This window comes from Ailuropoda melanoleuca, unplaced genomic scaffold (genome assembly GCF_002007445.2).
Source record: "Ailuropoda melanoleuca isolate Jingjing unplaced genomic scaffold, ASM200744v2 unplaced-scaffold5920, whole genome shotgun sequence".
Lineage (NCBI taxonomy): Eukaryota > Metazoa > Chordata > Mammalia > Carnivora > Ursidae > Ailuropoda > Ailuropoda melanoleuca.
In genome coordinates this window covers 442,632-458,489 of record NW_023232948.1, presented here as the reverse complement: position 1 = coordinate 458,489, position 15,858 = coordinate 442,632, and the positions used below count along the sequence as shown (strand labels likewise).

Genomic DNA, 15,858 nt, shown 5'->3' with positions numbered 1-15,858 from the left:
CCCCCTTTCAGGTCTCATGCATTACATTCCACGTTTATTGAGCACACGTGTGTTTGTCCACCCTGGTGTCACGTGGCCACTTGGTGCCTGGCACGTGAGGGACATCCCCGAAGGCACCTGCCCGGGCTTCACGAGAACCTGGAAGCAAGCCCGTCGGAAGGCTGGCAGGGGCGGCTGTCCACAGAGCTGTACAGTCGGCAGGTCCCCAAGGCTGGTGGGGGCCGAGGTGCGCCTGGCATCCGCTCTGTTCAGGGCAATCGTCGCTATATCTGATTCTTCAGTTTGTCATTTTCTCTGTTGATGTGAAGCATCCAGGCAAACTGCAGACACAGGGGCAGTTTCTCTCTGGCCTGTGTCCTCCTCATCCCCCTGCATTCAGGGTCGCTCTGAGCAAGATGTCCCTCTTCCCTGTGCCCGCTGCGTCGTCTATGAGCTGGGCATCGCCCCCTCCAGAGGTCACGGCTGGGCGTCCTGGGTGTCCTCCTCCCTTTGCCGGGAGGGAGGGAATCGCTGAAGCCCCCGCCCCCCAGCCCTGGGCGTCTGTGGTTCTACACATCTGGCCAGCTGGTGTCAGGTTATTAGCTGTTTTGGGCACGAGAACCTGCCAACACCTGTCCAAAGACCCCACTTCGGGGGCCCTCACGTGGTTTCTGTCTCTGTGGAACTACGGAAGGAAAACTTTGTAGCTTCAGGACAACTGCTTTTATTTCAGAAAAACACCCTACTAGTTTTGTTTCACTTTATACCATTTGCCCTTTGGGTTTAATATCACAAATATAAAAATCCCCAAATACGAGTGTAGTAATGGTTGACAATCGCTCCAGAACGGCTCGTTAGTGACTTAACAATAGGAAGGGGTCATGAACGTGACTTAACTTAGACCACTATTATTTGGGCTCAGGATAGTTTTTCTGAACCACAGAGGGCTGAACGGATCTCACTTCTTTCAATCAGCTCAGTGAGCTGTGATTATAAAATTATAGCTTGGGAAGAAATTAGTTCATGTGATGGAAATTTCAATATTCGGAGCTCAGAGTTCTGGTTTAACAAGCCATTTAACTTAATCTTTGCTTTTTAAAGGTGCCATCACCAATAACCCTCTATCTGTTCTTAAAACGAGTGCGAGAACCAGAGGTTACCTTACTTTTTAAACTTACTAGGGAAATGTCTAACGTTGATTAGTATGGTGCTAGTTTCAGGTGCAAAGCACACAGAAGAGACACCTAAGAAACATTGTGTCATCTTTGTCCACAAAAACATCAGACATCTGGGCAACTTCAGGAAAGAAATTCAGAATCACAAAAAGTATCAGGTGCGTCTCTTCTCTGGTCTCTGCACCCAAGGCTTCCAGCAGCGCCATCACCTTTAGTTATTAAACAGTCCTGGGAGAAGCGCACACAAAACAAAATCATCAGCTGGTATCCCCAGACGGGGAGGGCACGGGACACTGCAGCCCGTGGGTGAGGGCGACGGGAGGACTGGGGGGATTTTAGATGCCGCGCTCTCACGAGGGTGTGATCAGGGGAGTGAGCGTCCTTGCATATGACGACCGTCCATCTGTCCTTCTGTTCCCTTCTGTGTCTGCACCGCAGAGCACCCTGGCAGACCCCGGTGCGGGATAACAGGTGCACCAAATACCATCACCACCTTCAAGGAGCTGAAGGGCTCTGAGGACAGCAGAGGGCAGAGCTTCGGGAAGACAGAGCAGCTGTCCTGTCCTGCGAGAGACGCACGTCGCCAAGGGCATGGAGGTGATGGAGTGGAGGCAGGCAGGGGCACAGTCCACATCAAAGTGAAGTTCTCCTTAAGGAGCCTGGAGACAGGCCTCCATCTGTGGAGTGGCTTCCCCCCTCACCCTCCCCTCTGCTCCCCCTGCCACGCAGCCGAATCCAACCCCCCGTCGACCCTGGCACCACGCGCCATCTCCACGAAGCCGCCTTGGGATTTTCCCCATTGAAAGTGTCTCATGCCTGAGTTTCTAAAGCTCCTATCTGCATGTCTCCCACCACACGTGATGTTTCCCGCTTGATATGAATAGTCCTGTCCCGGTCTCACTGCTCCCGGTCACTGCAATCCATGTCTACACTGCTGGTCACTCTCCGCCAGCCTACAGTCTGTGGGGTGGTGACTGGCTCATGGTCCGTATTCAGTAAATATCTGCTGAACATTTACATTAATGAGAGCCCGAGAAGAAGATCCCAAAGATTTAAAAAAGGTGTTTAGGGAAATGCCATTGAGGGGCAGCAGAAATTCCCTTCTGCTCTAGCTTGCTGGAGAAGAATACACTTTCCAGATGCTCAGATTAAGGCAACTGAAATCCAAACACTGTGTTTCCCGCGAGGATGGAATCTTACCACTGATCTGGGTCATTGCAGGCCCTCGAACTGAATTCCGTAGAGAGTACCTTCACAGAACTAGTCCCAGAACTCTCTTGCATGCCCCCAGTGACAAGACAGTCACGACTTATGATGATGCTTCAGTGCCAAAGCTTTTTAACTGTCAGGTCTTTTGTGTTTAGTTGGAGAAGGAATTTGCCCCCTTTTCCCTCTTAATTTCCAGTGGCTAAGTCATGATGACCTAAGTCTACACTTTATCAGCTCAGGGAGTCTCTGGAACCTCAAGGCGTGTCCCAGCTACAGAGGATCAGAATGAAGCAAATGGCCAAGGACTGGGACTCAACGTTTTCTGAAATAGCGGAAGAAGGTAATCCACAAAGATACAGACAGGAAGAAAACGATGCAGGGAGAGAGTTTCCAGTAAGGAGTACAGTGATTTAATAACTTCGGGCAGCACAGTGGTAAAGCATTGCTTTCGACAGCAGAGGCCCCTGACTTTGCCTCTCGACTCCATCACCGTACTCTATGGGATCTGGGGCGAGACGTTAACCTCCTTAAGCTTGGGTCTCTTTATTTGTAGGACGGCGATGATGCTATCCACGCACCACACCGCAGTGAGCACTGAACGACGTGTGCAGAGAACTTCCCATAAGATTTGGTGCAGGATTCATGCTCAGTACCTGCTGGCGTAGAGATCTCTTCTTTTAAAACAATACTCCTTTTAAACTGTAATTCTTGGAAAATGACTACTACGTTAAAAGGACGCGCTAAACATGGAAAATTGTGATAAGGTAACGAATGCTCTGGGCCGCCTTACAAACACGGCAGCGGCTAGTGTCTCCTGTTCTGCACACAAAGGGAGACCAGACTTCTTGTCCTAAATGGTGTAAATTCATATGATGACAGGACAGAATTGACAGACACATCACGGAGCTAGACCTGACAAGTGTGTCTTCAGCGGGGTTCTGCTGCGGAGCCCCGGAGGGCGGGGGCGCGTCCTGACTGACCACCCCACGGGTCTGCACACTTCGGGCCCCGGAAGAACGCGTGTCGACCCCGCGCACACGGCAGGAGACGACAACCTGACCCTGATTTCACATCAACTTAGGCAATTCATTTTTTCTGAGTTTTGTCTTTGTGATAAAGATTATAAATCCCTGTGACAATTAAAACAATTTTGCTGAGCTGAAACACATACCGACAAGTGAGAAAATGCTGCAGGAAATAAGTGATTTTTAAATATCAGAATTGTGCGTAATCGCTCCACTCAATGTACCCTAAGCAGATAATACATTTGGACAAACGCATGAGAACAGTTTGAGACACCCATCGGCCACAGCCCGCTGGGGAGCAAGTTCAAATGCTTCGCCATGGCAACGCTTCCCCCAAAACACTCAGGGTCTACTATCCACCCAGGTAAACAACATGTGGAATTTGATGATTAAGAGAGAAATGTGGGGGAAGAGAATTAGTTATGTAAAGGCAATCTATTTGTTCCTTCATAGGTTAACACCGTAAGTTCTGACCCTAGCGATCAACACACCAATTAGTTTGTTGGCTTTATGGATCTCAGGCCACTGCATTCTGTCAGTTATGGAAGTCCGTCTAATTTCACCATCGTGTTTCCATTTGTAGGATGACTGACAGATTGTCTCACAACAAACATCTAGACATGTAACGGCAGGGCACAATTCCCAAAGACATCAGCTATCCTTTTGAACTTGAGAATTTAGAGTGAGCTAGCAAGTGTACAAAGGAATTCAGGGAAGAAGAAAAAATACTTTCAAGAGAGCATAATTTGTCAGGTCAAGACATTCAGAGATGCCTCTGTGAAATCATATTTTGGTCAAGACAATGTTAGTTCTAGGTATGTTGCAATTGTTCTTGGATTCTTGGTCTATCAACAAAGACAGATAGTGCTTGTTTAGAAATCACGTACAGCGATTCACGAAGGACACTGCTTCTGACAATCCTCAAGATAGGATTCTTCAGGTCAACGGGAGGCAGGTGGAGAATGAGGGAGCTGTCCCTTTCTGCAGAGAGGCAGAGACCCATCAGAGCCAGAAAGGGGCTGGAGCAGGTCTGCTCTGTGGGCACTGGGTCAGGAGGTCACACAGATTCCCACTCAGCGCGGTGCTGGGAGAGCTGGGTGCGAACCATCACAGGGCTGGCCAGTTCAATCTCTACTCATCTCAAACTTCTCTTTGGCATAAAGCCAACTCAAGGGGCCCCTGTGTGGCTCAGTTGGTTAAGTGTCTGACTCAAGGTTTCGGCTCAGGTCATGATCTCAGGGTCGTGAGATGGAGCCCCGTGTCAGGATCTGCACTCAGGTGAGTCTGCTTGAGACTCTCCCTCTGCCCCTGCTCCTGCTTGAGCTCACTCTCTCTCTCTCTCTCTCACTCTCTCTCTCTCTCAAATAAATAAATAAATCTTAAAAAAATAAAGTCAGCTCAATTTCTTATAAACATGGGACACTAATGATTCTAGAAAACAGTGGACACACTCCACATCAAGTGACTGTGAGAATTTGGGAGAACAGGTACGTGGAATGAGATCAACTACACTTCCAACACCATGGTCAGCGCCATCTCATGATCTAACAAAACCCAAAAGGATCCCCTCGAACACCTTAGTGGTGGCTTTTCTGTTTGTGTACTTATCTGTTTTCTGGGAGCTGAGCGGGATGTGGTGGGAAGCACGTTTGTTTCCATTTACCCAGGTATCAAAGGATTAATGACACCGTTTGCCTGTTTGCCCTACGGACCAACGATCAATGCTAAGAAGCCAAGGGGAGGCTGTGCTCTTACTTTCCTCCGAGAGGTCATTCTCCTCTGCGTCTCTCTCCATGTCCTTACACCAGCCTTCCATCCTCTTTGTCTCCGTGTGCAGTAGCTTCACAAACCACGAGCCGTCCCTCCGGCACGGAGACATCCTCCCGGTGTCCGCTGTCTCGATGGACGGCTCCAGCCAGGGGTCAGGCGGCGGCAGGTTGGCAGTGTCCATGGGGGTCCTGTAGTCTTCTCTGTAACTGAAGAGCCCCTGGGTCCGAACAGTTCTCACGGCCCCGTACTGGGTTGGCGTGCTGGGCTCTGAATGCCGCTGGAAGGAGGGCCCAAACTGCAGGCCTTTGTCCTCCATGGTGACGTGTCCCGGGAAGCCCTCCAGCTCCAAGTCTGCTTGGACGGCGGCGGTCACGCTGTTGGAACGCTTGAAACGCCCATGTCTGCAGAGGGGGGAGGGAAGAGAAAGGGGAGACTTTCTGAGCGGACTCCGTGCAGCAAGGCTACGCCCAGCTCATCAGCAACATGCCTGCAGCACAGCGAGCAAACAACTCCAGGGAATGACGAGTCTTTCCCTCTCCTTACTACCATTTTGGTGTTTCAGCTATGAAAGAACGCTGGGCTTTGCAAATAATTAACCTCTAACATCTACCTAAGTCCCAATGCCTAAATGATGCCCACTCAATAAGGGCGTGTATCGCAGGGCGCAGTGAGGGTAATGCGTTCCATGAGTCCCCCGCCTTGGCTCAGGGACTTCCCTTTACAAATATGCTACAAGTTTACAAAACTGCCACGTGTGGCATCTGTGCAACAGGACGGCTGTGTGGCTTCTTTTATGTAAATAACTTCTGTACCCCACGGGGTTTTGTGACACATTTCAGGGCATGCGTCTCTTCTCCTATCTGAATAACTTCATATCATCCCCATTAAGTCTCTTAGGCAAAATAAGGAATCCAAATTCTGACTTGAGCAGGTGTTTTAAAAACATTTTCATCATATGCATTGGAATGCCACCCAGTCCTGCGCGGCCAATTATTGAAATGATGGGCAGGAAAGGGTTTATAATTGGAGTCCAGATATTGGGTGAGAACTCTGTGTGCGTGGAGGGGGTTTATTCCAAACTGAACCCTAACTCTACATTTTGTATACCCAGATATTGGGTGAGAACTCTGTGTGCGTGGAGGGGGTTTATTCCAAACTGAACCCTAACTCTACATTTTGGTTTCTCACCAATTGAACCCTCCTCTCATATGGTAGCAGCTGTGTGTGCAGCTGGTTAATGAGTTCGCCATTTACTGTCTTTGCTGGAGGCAGAGGAGAAAAGAACCGAACCCATGATGGGGATGGAAGGCAGCAAGCCCAATCCCCGTGCAGAAGCGGTCCGCATTCTAAGTGCTCTACCGGGAACCTGGGAAGCCAGTAGCCTGTGGTCTGAATTTCTTTGCAATCAAAACCTTTATTGGCTGGGTCCTAAAACCCTCCACAATGAGCAACATCACCCGGGCCTAGATGCTAACTGCAGTTGCAGATGTAACAATCCTCTCATTTAATTAGTTTTTATGAAATGTACGAGATATATTTTTTACATATAAAATAAAACCATCATCCTGTTCTTGCTACAAAAATAACATCACTGTCATAGACATCTCGGTATTTTATAGTTTGAAATCATGGCATAGCTAAGGTCTTAATTCCTTCTTCTCTCTTTTTGTCTTTTACTTTTAACGTTATTAGGTAAGGAGACATGCACCTGATTCACCCTCAAGTCCATCTGTTCTTCCTTTCCATGAAGAACTTTGGCTCTCAGGCCTGTCAGCTACTCTGCTTTCACAGGTGGTAAATTACTTTAGAAAGAATTATTCCCCTGTCTCTTGCAAAAACAAGGCACGGGTGGGTGTTAATTCATACTTGAACAGTATAAATTGCAGAGGAGAAATATACGACCCTGCTTCCACAAGTGGCATGAATTATTGACGGTCAACATGATCTAGATGTTTGCGGTCAGGGTTCTAACAGATCGCTCTGGCTTGGGAACATCGTATATTGTGAAGGGGCTGAGTTACCGCTTCTCATCTTCCACCTGGATGCCAACGGAGTGGTATTCCCGCAGGCCTCGGCTCTCTGTGTCAGAGTCTGTGGCTGTTTCCACCTAATGCAACACAGAACATCTTGTTTTAAAACTGAGATAAGGGACCTGGGCAGGGGACAGTTTTGTGTGTGTGTCTGTTCATTTGCTGTAACTAATTACACATTTAATTAGTACAGAGAGGCACCTGACCCAGTAAAATCACAAAAAAGAGGGAAATGCGGTCATATTGGTGTAATTACATTGCTACTGTGTTTCATCACATTTCACATAACGACTTGAACTCAGTGTTGCACTCTGACCTCTCAAACATATGCAAATAAAATTGCTTAGTTCAGCTAAGGCAAAAAATAGGCTTTGTTGCACGATTATAGGACTTAAAAGCTCTTATCACACCCTACAGTGAAGAAAGTAAGTACAGCATGAACCAGATAGAGCTAACAACAAACAAGCCACTTAATAGAATTATACTGATGGCTGCATCCACATACAAAAACACACGGAAAGGAATTTCAGCGTGTATCGGGAACACTGAGGCAATCTCTCCGTCTGCTCCTACACAAAGGTTTTTGCATCTGCTAATGAGACTGTGCCCAGCAAGGCTGTGTCAGAACAGAACAGAAACTGCGTATTTTACATGAATCCTTCTTGCGGTTCTATCTGCCAAAATGTCTCCCAAACCCATCAAGCGTCTTAGGACCATCAGCAGGGCAGAGCTCACAAGTGAGGGGATGCTGGTATGGTCTGTTTTCTAAAAAAAACCAAAAAAACAAAAAAAACCCAACCTCTTGGCACAAAATTCTGTGAAACCAAAGGTTAGTTTCACCGTAAATATTATCCTGGCTATTCCAACGTCCCTATCCTTTTCCCCAGAAAATATTACCTAAGGTATCAGTGGGACTTTGACCCCAATCCGAAATGTCATAACTAAGTTGTAAACCACACCTTCTCTTGAAAATATTAATGATTGCCACGAGGGTAAGACAAAACCACTAAAGAAATAATTATGACACTCTCTTTTGTGCCTTAGGAGACGCTGTGAATGTAATTTGTGGTTGCCCTGTGGCCGAGCTCATGCCACCGAGGGCTGACTCAATTCGTGGCAAAGAGAAACAGTGAGTCAAAACCTGATGTTTCTTTTATGCTGACCATGCACCAGGCACTGTGCCAAGAGCCTGATAAGCATTATTGCATGTAGCGTCCACAGTACCCCCGCTGTGATTTCCTGCCACACTGAACAGCTGAGGAATCAGAGAAGGTGAGTAACTTGCCCAGGGGGGCACAGCTCACTGGGGGCAGAACGAGGATTCACACCTGCGTCTGTCTGACAGCAGCACCATGCTCTGTATTGACCCTCTGTGACCAGCATAAGGACAGCCTCATGAAGCCCCTGGGGCTCCTGGTGAGTTCCCGAGCCGTGGAGCACGGCTGGGCATACCCCATTTCTTACTGGCAGAATCCTGCACACATGCAGACAAGTCACCCCTCCTCTGTGGTGCGTGGTTGGATGGCTGGACGAGGACACAGGGTGACCACAGGAGGAGGGACATTCTTGAATCCAGGTCTAACCCTGTTGCTGTCTGTACGGGGGGGGTCATGGCTTTGATAAACTTCACCTTCCTGGACATGGAGATTGTTACTATTTTATTTTATATGAAAAGGTTACAGTAACAATTCACATATTTAAAATGTGGTCCCATATCAGTGCAAACAGAGCTGCCTCGTGTTTTAACTGCTCGCTATTCCATTTTATGACCACCACCTGATTTATTTAACCAGTCTGCAATGGAGGGATATCTGGTTACTTCTAGTTTTCTGCCACGATTAGTGCTGGTGCTCCTGATACACGCCTGTGCGTGTGCGTGAGCTTTTGTGAACATATTCATAGCGTATGTGATTTCTGGGTCAAATTACTACACTTCACGATTTTAGTAGATAGTGTCAGATTTGATGGATACGTGATTTGGGGGAGATCAAAGCATACGTATACTTTTAGAAAGAATTTTGTAGTGAAAAGAGCACTAGTTTTTATCATTGAAATGTTCAGAATATTTATCTTACTTATTCCAATTCCAGGATTCTAGTCTAAGGAAATCACTTTAAATTCTGACAAATGTGTGAGGCGTTCATCCTCGCGTTATTTCTCAGGTGAAACATGGCAGGGGTGATAGGCGAGCGGTAGCAGAGGATAAATTATGATTAGCTCATGACACGAACACTACACAGTACGAAGATGATGGTTGGAAGGGCTACACCATGCAAGATGCTTGTGGTCCCATGCACACTAGCAGGTGGCATGAACAGCAACATCACAAGATGCATGTGCACACATGAAACACGTGTATTCACAGCCATGAACACACACTACATAAGGGACGAAAACATACAACCGGATAACAGCATGTTGTCTCCCTTTATTCAGTCTCCAGTTCCCTGTGCTAGAACTCTCTTCCGTTCTCAGTGAAGGAGGAGGGGATAGCTTTGGAGACAGATTCTGCTGCGAGCTGGCCATGCGACTCTCAGTGAGTCTCTTAAATTTTGTTGAGTCTTTTCCTCCTAATCTCAAAAATGAGGGGACATCAGACACTTCACTTGATTGAAGTAAAACTCCGCAGGAAGCCAGACTCAGATAAGCTTGTCCGCAGCAAATACTGACGCTCTGTCCTCTCACCTCAACCGTGAAGACGGTCAGGTGTGTGATGATACAGATACTGAATATGAGGGATCCCACAGAGTTACAGTGCTTGACGTATGAAACTTTTCTAAGAAAAAAATGATGTTATCTCTGTTTTCAGAAGGGGAAGGCTAAGGGGGATGATAAAATCATATATGGCCTGGATGAGCTGAATACTTCACAATTTCAGAAATCCTGGGAGTAGAGACCCTTATAGAAACAGAAAAAAAGCAAATTCAAGGCAAAGAAAAGGAATTACTGCTTTGTACAGTGGAAAGAAAATCAAAGGAATCTCTTCAAGAGGAAATTCTGCGTGAAAAGTCAAGGGATCTTAAAAGTTTTGAGAAATGAAGGCATATACTCATTTTTACATGATCTACCATGTTCTAGGCATTGAGAAGAAAGATGTATTAACAGAATCACTTATGCTAAGTGAGCTTTTTTTGAAGCCGATGTCGTGTTTGCAGGGCTCCCTGATGAATGGGGACAGACATCTCCCCAGTCACCGCCGTGAGTGGTGGGCACGGTCACAGAAGGGCGTCTGGGGTCTGTGGAGCCCGGAGCCACGCACCAGCTCTCCCCGTGCGATGGCGGAGGTCGTACGCTGAGCTGCACACCATCATGAGAGGTGCGAAGGGGGACGTTTCTAAATATGGTCTGTTTATGAAACAAGGACCTTGGTGTGGCTGGTGTGGGCATGCATGTGTGTATGTACATGTGTGTGTATGCACACATGCACGTGTGCACGTGCACATGTGTGCATGTGACTGCAAACGAGTGTGCATGTATAAGTAAATGTGTGAGTGTGCCCATGTGTGTCTGCATGGGTGTTCACATGTATTAACTGTGCAAATGTGAGTGTGCACGTGTGCATATGACGAGGTGTGCAAGAGCAGGCACATACGTGAGTACATGCATGCACACACGCCCGAGTCTGTGTGAGTGTGTGCACATGTGTGTGTACTTGTGTGAACAACCACATACATGTCAGTTGTGCACACATGCATACACACATGAACATGCTTGCACCTGAGCGTGTGTGCCTGTGTGTATATACATGTATGTGTGAGTGACCTGCATGCATGTATCTGCATGAGTGTGCACACAAGTGTGAATGCATGTATACAGGTGTGAGCACACAGGTGCACATGTATGTGTGTTGAGTGTGCATGCGTGTTTGTGCAGACATGTAAGCATGAGTGCATAGAAGTGTGTGCATGAGTGTGAGTGTGCATGCACATGTGTGTGAGTGGGTGCTTGCTGGGGCGTGTGATCTGGACAGGAGGCGGCCCGTGTGCCCTGGTCCCCATTTCCTGCATGGGAGGAGTCTGTGGGAAGTCAAAGCTGATCAGCCACAGTCAGCCCCCACTTCCCCAGGACCCGAGGGAAGCTTCCAGGCAGGGAGCCATTACCCCCAACACCGGCTGCAGCTCCGACCGTCCATCTCTGCTGTCTAAATCCAGATCTGCCTTCAGAACCGTGAGCGCAGCTGGGCAGGGGCCCTGCGTCAGAGGCACGACCTAGTGTAAGTCCAAGAGTGAAATGTGATCGGCCAGCCTCGCTGCTGGGACGAGCCTGCAGCAGCAGCAGCACTTCCAGGAGCTGTGGTGGGAGGCTTGCTGGTGCACAGCGGCTCAGACCGGCGAGGGACAAAGCCGTGGTAGTGGGCAGAATGACGCTCTCTCAGCTGGACACTTGAGCTGAACAGGAAGAGGACTGCGGCAGTTGCTCTGTTCATCCCCACAACCTGGCGACGTAAGAGCAGTAACTGCTCCGACTTTAAAGACGGGGCAACTGAGGCAGGTGGGCCTGAGGAATCCCTGCATGTTAAACCAAACTGCGGTGTCTGGGAACAGGAGACATTTTCAACACACTTTCACAAACACAGACACACGCACAAGAAAAGGAGAAATTCTGCAGGGACACACGCACCACAGATACATAGGACAGGAACACAGAGGAAAGAGGAGACGTCAGCATCGAATGAGGAAACGTGAGGAGGGACCCCATGGGTTCGCCCCAGGGCCCCGCGTCACCAGGCCAGCCCATGAGGAAGGGCCCGGGGCTGCACCCCCAGACTTGCAGAAATGCGTGGGAAATGCCATGTCAATCTTCTGCCGTCTGTCTTTGACAAATCTCCTGAGCACGGGCAGTGGTCGGGCAGCTATCACATGCCCGAGAATGGAGGCTGAGTGTGCAGGGTGCTGGCCGTCTTTCCCTACCAGTGACAGGACCGACAGGCGCGGGGCAGGTCGCTTCTTGTCCCTCAGCTCAGGGGTGGGCCGCACACTGACCCTCCCCGCCCGTCTCCTCTCTGGGAAGCGGGCGTCCTGCAGGCTTTGCAACGCTGCCCTCCGTCCTGGCTGCGACACCTACGGCTGTGACCCTGTAGGCAAGTCACTTACCCCTGAGCCTCAGTTTCCCCATCGGGAACTTGGATGACAACTGCCCCTAGGCTTACAATGGGGTTATGACGAGCACATGCAGGAGGGCCAGGGACACGGCAATGTCCACAAGCCTGCTTGTCATCGTTACGTCTGCGTCACGCCGTCACAGCGCAGACACGGCCGGCCACTCCTCCGGGCCCTCTACGTGTCGGGGGGTCTCCCTTTGCTTCAGTGGCCACCTCGCTCGGTTTCTTCGTGCTTCGCTCTGTGAGTTGGCTCCCTACACTCCACTCACTCGTATTGATTCTAATACTTGAGCTTCTCTGACAATGTTTTCTGTTGGCTCTTCAGTTCACTTCAGTCTGATAATGGCAAGGGTATGAGCTGACATGATACTGTGCATTCCTTCACTGCCACGGGAGACAGCGGAACCCTTCGCACACGTGCACTCACACTGCTGTTCACAGAGCACTCCCCCCCCATCACCCGTGCACCCACTTATCCGACATTTATCGAGCACTTGCTATGTGCCAGGCACTGTGCTAGGCGCTGGGTGATGAAGAGGCGGAGGGGCAGCCGGGCCTGCACAGACACGTGGTGCGGGGGGCAGCGCCAGAATGGCTTCCGGGGTGGGGTCAACGCGTGAACTGCGGGGAGCGGTGGACAGGGGAGGAAGGACATTCTTGCAGAGGAAAGGCGTGGTTGCTAGGAGCAGAAAGGGCCGCGGGCGAGTAAAGGGGTCGGGGCTCCTGGGGGTGAGTCAGAAGCAGGAGGGGTGGCGCCTCGGACCAGTAGAGGACCTGCTACTGCAGGTCTGGTCTGCTCAGGTAAAGCCAGAAGAGGACACTCCCGCCCTCGTCCCAGGCTGGCGTGGGCAGCCAGCAGGACGCCTGTGGCAGGTGGCAGGTGGCAGGTGGGAAGGCCAGAGGGAGCACGAGCACCTGGAATGTGGAAGCAGCCTCTTTAACTTGCGGACCTCGCACATCTTCTCTGGAGACGTGACTTTGGAGCCAGAGGGAGTGGCGTCAGAGCCCTGGCCTCCCACAGACTAGTGCTATGGCCCCAGCAAGCCTGTCGGCCGCAGCACGTTACTTGCCTATTTGAGCCCCATCTTGGTCCTCACCGAGGTGGGGCTGATTACACATCATTGGGGGACGCAAGGGTTCCCTGCAATCACATGGGGGCGCCCAGCATAGTGCCTGGCATATAGAATTAGGACACAGAGAGGTGACAGCAGTTGTATGAATAATCCAAAAAAGGGAGATAAAATAAAAATTCATGCGTACTTGGCTTTGCAGTATATTTTGGTACTTACATCTGACCTTGGGTATGGCTGATGCTCTGGGAATTCAGAATCCTAAACAAAACAATGAAGCCACAGTGTGGAGACCTGGTTCAGAGGACCTAGTCAAGCGGGCAGTCGCCCCAGCCTGCTCTCCCATGTCCCCAGGATGCCCAAGACATGGAGCCCCCTCACGCCAGCACTAAGCACACATGGCTCTCAGGCAGAGCTCTGCTCACCCTCCTCCCTGGCCATGAAGCCTTCTGATTTTAGAACTTCCGGCTGGACACAAGAGTGGACCATGCTTGCACAGGACTCAGCAAGGACCGTGCCTCGCCGTGCCACCACAGATCTCAGAGGGAGAGTGGTCGCGGCAAGATATCGTCCGTGTGAGGCGCATCTCGTGCCGTCCTGGGGCTGGGAAGTGGGCTGGACGGTGGCCCCTGTGTCTTACCACAGTGCCTCCCGTGCCCTGGGAGGGGCGCGTCAGACGCAGAGAGGAGCCGCCCCAAGCTGCACCCTGCTCAGGCGCCAGGTCTGTTCTTGGGGAGAAGTCTGGGGCCTCCGTGTGTGGGTCAGCCTTCGGTGGTCTGAAACCACGGGCCCGGCTCTGCCACCAAAACTACACACCCAGAGTGCCCTGCGGCCGCTGAAGGAGTACCTGAGTGGCTGTGAGCACACTCAATTTTGCACCAAAGAGGCCTTTTTAATCTTTACCGCTGTATTCCCCAGGTCCTTCTGCCCTACTCTGCTGTTGGGGCACAAGACTAAAAGGCTTTTGAAAAATGGGGTTTCAACAACAACAACAACAACAATAAACCATCCTTCTATAGTATCAAAACAAGCTGTCTCCACACTCCATAAGCAGCAGGCAGCCCCTAGAAAGTGCCTTGGGTGGGGGTGTCTGGGTGGTAGGGGCAGGCGTGAGGCGGGGACCCAGATGTCCCAGGACAGTCCCCCGGCTGTTGACTTGCCGGCTGGCCACGTGGCTGAGACCTCGCTCTTGCAGCTCCCGGCCCTTGGAGGCTAGGCTCCCTGCTAAGGACCCAGGGCCGCGGGGTCTCGGCGTCTCAGTCTATGCTATCTGCGGAGCCGCGGAGCAGGCGGCAGTGCCACGCGGCGCAGAGAGGCTACCTGGATCCCGATGGAGGAGCGCCGGCTCTTGAGGAAGTCCTCAGCCTTGGACACCAGGACGGCCTTGTCGCTGGTCCGTGTGGAGCTGCTCTGGCCTTCGGAGGCGAGGCGCTGGGCCGCGGCCGTCTCCAGGGCAAGGCTCATGGCCTTGTTGCTGTCCAAGACTGTCTGTGGAGTTGTAGAGGCTGCGGCCATCCTGGGGCCATGGGGACACCCGCTGTGCGCGGCTGTCCTGATAGGCGTCCTGCGTGGACTCGGTGCTGCTCTGCGCCGTCACCGAGATCAGGGGCTTGGAGGTGGTGCGCGGGGGGACGGGCGGCGGCGTTTTCTTGTAATTCGCATAGGAGACAGCTGTAAGGAAAATCAGCGTGGGATCAGCAGAAGCATCCTCCCCTCCCTGGGGCCCTGCTCCACCCTTCACTTCCCATGACCCACGAGCCTTTTCCAAATGTATGGCCTGAGAAGATAATGCAAACTCTGGGGGATCTCTGTGCTCAGAGATGGCCCACACAGATACACTTACAGCACCAGGAAATTATAACCCCCCCGTCCAATGCAGCAACAGCGGCCACACCGAGTAACTTCTGACACAGCAGGACCGACAGCAGGCGCGACATCATTGCACGCAGGGGAGCCTCACAGGCCATGCTCATTTCGTCACACTGCGGTAAAAAGCAGGACCTACTCAACCCTATGCAGGTGAAGGTGGAATATATTCATAAGGAAAAACCACGTATGAATAAAAGGTTAGACGCACAGAACTGTTTGTCAGCTCATCATCGAGGGACAACAGGGTGACTGTTCTCTCTTCCGCTTCTCTGCGTGTTCCAAAAATGCTTACGTTGAGTAGGTGTTATTTTTCTAACGGAAACATATAGAATGTGAGAAGACCATTTGCTCCCTACACGGACATGCTTCCTGGGTCTAAAGTGTAGATGGCGGTTGAGAAGGGACCCTGGGTCTCCACACGCACACCGTCCAGCCCTCCTCACCTTCCACTTGCCCGTAGCCAGCCTCCCACCCTGCACCCACTCCCCGGCTGCAGTCAACACACTGAGGGACAAAACATGCCTCTGGACACGAAGTCCTATTAAATGTCTCTTTAAAGGCCACCCCAAATTCATTAGACACATTTGCCGGGCTCAGGGCGTTACTTATTTTTCCACCGAGGTGAATGAC

General features: G+C 50.7%; 1 protein-coding gene and 1 long non-coding RNA gene across 2 annotated transcripts in view; both read right to left on the bottom strand.

The window, feature by feature from the left end:
* The window catches only part of DLGAP2 (DLG associated protein 2), a 401,616-nt gene that overhangs the window by 11,653 nt on the left and 374,105 nt on the right, over positions 1–15,858 (bottom strand). Inside the window, 2 exon segments of the mRNA XM_034652370.1 lie at positions 5,144–5,559; positions 7,180–7,265. Of these exon segments, the coding sequence (XP_034508261.1) occupies positions 5,144–5,559; positions 7,180–7,265 (502 nt within the window).
* LOC117799867 lies at positions 14,870–15,502 on the bottom strand. Its single transcript, XR_004623014.1, has 3 exons — positions 15,437–15,502; positions 15,254–15,341; positions 14,870–15,030 (listed from the first exon to the last, which is right to left on the bottom strand). It is a non-coding gene; the product is annotated as an uncharacterized LOC117799867 (long non-coding RNA).